The sequence below is a fragment of the Colobus angolensis genome, unplaced genomic scaffold (genome assembly GCF_000951035.1).
Source record: "Colobus angolensis palliatus isolate OR3802 unplaced genomic scaffold, Cang.pa_1.0 Scaffold38, whole genome shotgun sequence".
NCBI lineage: Eukaryota > Metazoa > Chordata > Mammalia > Primates > Cercopithecidae > Colobus > Colobus angolensis.
In genome coordinates, this window is record NW_012117154.1 from 7000215 (window position 1) to 7003734 (window position 3520).

Genomic DNA, 3520 nt, shown 5'->3' on the forward strand with positions numbered 1-3520 from the left:
GGGGGAGGGTGCCTGACGGGGGAGGGTGCCTGACGGGGGAGGGAGCCTGACGGGGGAGGGAGCCTGAGGGTGGAGGGAGCCTGGGGCCCGGGAGGAGACTCCTCCCCCTCACCTCCAAACCGCTGAGGTCCGAGCTCCGAGGTCGTGGCTGCCTGGCAGGCCCGGGGCGGGTACACTGGGCATTCCGATACTCCTTGAGCCGCTCAAGGAGGAGGTAATAAATGGCAGCAAAGTGGTTATAGCTGCTGTTTTGCAGTGACTGGGAACAAGAGGAGCAGAAGTCAGCACGGGGTGGCGGGGAGCCCCAGGGTCCACCCGCTCCCAGGTTATTCTTGGGTGACTGAGAATATCCTTTACTGGGGTGGACAAGCCTGCCCCTAAATTAGCCTGCGCTCCCGTTTTAACTCGGCTGGTGAGTGCCTGCTTCCTGAGACAGCCGCCCAGCCCCTGCGGGTGAGGCCAGGGCGAGTGTGGCCGGGCTCACCTCCACCGTCCTCTGCCGGTCGACGCCCAGCGTCTGCATGATACCCAGTGCCTGCTCGTCGTAGTCGCCCAGGTTGGAGCTGTAGCTGTGCGCGGAGAAGGTGGAGCAGGTGGGTCCCGGCAAGCAGGGCTCAGCCCGCATCCACCGGTGCTGCCGGATCTGGGCGATGGTGATGCGCCTGGCAGGGTCCACCACCAGCATGCGGCGGATCAGGCTCTCACAGTCTGCGGAGAAGCAGGAGGCTGAGCCAGGGCGGCCGGGACCTCACCTGTGCTCCCACCCACCACCCCACGTGGTTTGACACGCCAGGGGCCGGGCCATCGGCTCAGTCCTGCCACCCAAGGGGTGCCACCAGCCAGGGATCCAGCCCCTGGGGGCCACCATACTTTGTGTCCACCACACAGAGAACCACTTAGGTCCACCCTTCTGCCATGCCCCGCGCCTGAGCACCACGTGGACAGGCATCTTTATGACACAGAAAAGCCGGGTGCGCCACAGCCAGTGGACTGAACTCAGGGATGATGCCAGCGCCCTGGGTGCGGGTGCTGGGCGGGGACAGCAGGCATGAGGCACCAGCCTGTGCAGCAAGGGCACCTGTCCACCCTAGAAACAGGGCACTGAGAAGGCATCCATGGGCTGCGTTTCTCCTGCAGCCCACAGTAACCTGGGCCTGATTCCCAGACTCAACAAGGACTCAGAAGCCAGCCGCAAAGGGGCTGCAGAAGACATGGGCCCCTACCCACGCGAGACCACACGACCCACCTTGAGACATGAAGAAGGGGATGCGGAAGCGGCCCTCCAGCACCCGCTGTCTCAGCGTCGGCAGGTTAGGCCCGTCAAAGGGGAGAGAACCGCAGACCAGCACGTACAGCACCACACCCAGGCTCTGTTGAGGACCACGGAGCCATGTCAGCCTCAGCGCAGCGCCCCCGGGAACACAGCACCCTCGGGGAACGCGGCCTCGGGAAGGGGGTCTGCACGCACGCGGCTCCTACCCAGATGTCCAGCTGGGGGCCTTCATACTCCTTCCCCTCAAAGACTTCCGGGGCGGCATATGGGGGGCTCCCGCACCACGTGGACAGAGGCTCTCCTGACTTGTAGAAATTCCCAAATCCAAAATCTGAGATGTAAAGAAACAGACAGATGAGGTTAAACGGCAAATGGCAAGGGGCTGTGGTTTAGGCACGTGCCGGGAAGCTGGGGCCACTCGCGGGCGCACCCCCACCCCGGGGCCTCCGTGCCGCCAGCTTGATGTCCCAGATCCCACCCGGGCCCTCCGTGCCTGCCAGCTTGATATCCCTGCTCCCACCCTGGGCCCTCCGTGCCTGCCAGCTTGATGTCCCTGCTCCCACCCCGGGCCCTCCGTGCCTGCCAGCTTGATGTCCATGTTGCCATCCAGCAGGAGGTTCTCGGTCTTGAGGTCCCGGTGGACGATGTGATGGTCGTGACAGTACTCCACGGCCGACAGTATTTGCCAGAACTTCTTCCGCGCCTCGTTCTCACTCAGGTGCCCGTTGGAAGTCAAATAATCTGAGGAGCCACAAAACAAAGCTATAGCCTCCAGGGCAAAGCCTGCCCACCACCCAGAGGGCCCTGGAGAACACCATGGGGTTCTGGGATGTGTGGCCCAAACACTGGCCGTGCAAATCCAGACACGTTCGTGCCGCTGGTTTTCAACAGATATTAAAAATGAGTGTGGCTTACCAAACATTTCTCCATTTTTAGCAAATTCAGTGACGATATAAAGCATATCCTTTGTTTCCATAACCTAAAAAAGAAAGACCTGACATTTAACCACACACAAAAGGCACAAGGCAGTGCTACAAACAATCCACCAGAACCCTAGTAGATTTCTAACTTCTCTAGGACAAAAGCATTCGTCATTTAAAAATGTAAAGAAAAAGAAAAATTTCTGCAATTAAAAAAAAAAAATACAGGAGATTCCTCCTCATAAAGACAACTTTAAAAAATCAGAGGTGAATTCCTCGCTGACTTACCTATCCTGATATATCTCTGCTCTCACAAAAGGTCAAAATATGTTAGAATTCCCCTCTGTGGTCGTATTTAATTCAAGTCACCTCACATACAATTTGAGAATGCTTAGGCCGGGGCATGGTGGCTCACGCCTGTAATCCTAGCGCTTCGGGAGGCCAAGGCAGGAGAATCACTTGAGCTCAGGAGTTCGAGACCAGCCTGGTCAACATGGTAAGACCCCATCTCTACAAAAAATACAAAAACTAGCTAGGTGAGGTGGTGGGCGCCTGTAATCCCAGCTACTCAGGAGGCTGAGGCAAGAGGATCGTTTGAACCCGGGAGACGGAGATTGCAGTGAGCCGAGATCGCACCACTGCACTCCAACCTGGGCGACAGAGTGAGACTCCATCTCAAAAAAGGAGAGACAGATCTCTGAAGGCTACAGAGGAGGAGACTGCTGGAAGTCTGCTGGGCTTTATAGAAGCCTGGTAGGCAAAAGATGAGTCCAGTCAATGGTCAGAGCCACCTGAGTAATAGAGAATGCACACCCCATTCCCACTCGCTTGATTGACAGGATGAATGAGGCTGTGGGAACCCAGCTTTGCCAGGTCAGCTGCAGTGGGCTGCTCACTGCACAGCCCATCACTCAGCATGTAGCCACTCAACAGCTATGCCAATATAGCCCTTCCAAGTTCATTCACTGATCAATAACTTTATTTTACTTAAAAAGAGATTAAAAAATATAACATGTCTGTGAATACTGAAAAATTTTGGAGAGGATGAGACAGTATATTCTTATGAAAAAAGATTTCTTTGGGTTCAAAATATACAGTTATTCCTTTAAAAAGATGCTTTGTGCTGGAGGCGGTGGCTCACACTTGTAAACCCAGCACTTTGGGATTATCCAGGCTGATCACTTGAGGTCAGGAGTTCGAGACCAGTCTGGCCAACATGGTGAAACCCCATCTCTAGTAAAAATACAAAAATTAGCCAGGCCTGGTGGCCTGTGCCTGTAGTCCCAGCTACTTGGGAGGCTGAGGCAGGAGAATCGCTTGAACCTGG

The 3520-nt window shown here is 56.0% G+C and overlaps 1 protein-coding gene across 1 annotated transcript in view; it reads right to left on the reverse strand.

Annotated features, from left to right (window-relative positions):
• The window catches only part of SIK1 (salt-inducible kinase 1), a gene marked incomplete at its 5' end in the record, with an annotated part of 12077 nt that overhangs the window by 5790 nt on the left and 2767 nt on the right, over nucleotides 1-3520 (reverse strand). The window contains 6 exons of the mRNA XM_011954118.1: nucleotides 113-259; nucleotides 485-708; nucleotides 1247-1370; nucleotides 1480-1604; nucleotides 1853-2014; nucleotides 2189-2252. Of these exons, the coding sequence (XP_011809508.1) occupies nucleotides 113-259; nucleotides 485-708; nucleotides 1247-1370; nucleotides 1480-1604; nucleotides 1853-2014; nucleotides 2189-2252 (846 nt within the window). The remainder of the gene's footprint in view (nucleotides 1-112; nucleotides 260-484; nucleotides 709-1246; nucleotides 1371-1479; nucleotides 1605-1852; nucleotides 2015-2188; nucleotides 2253-3520) is intronic.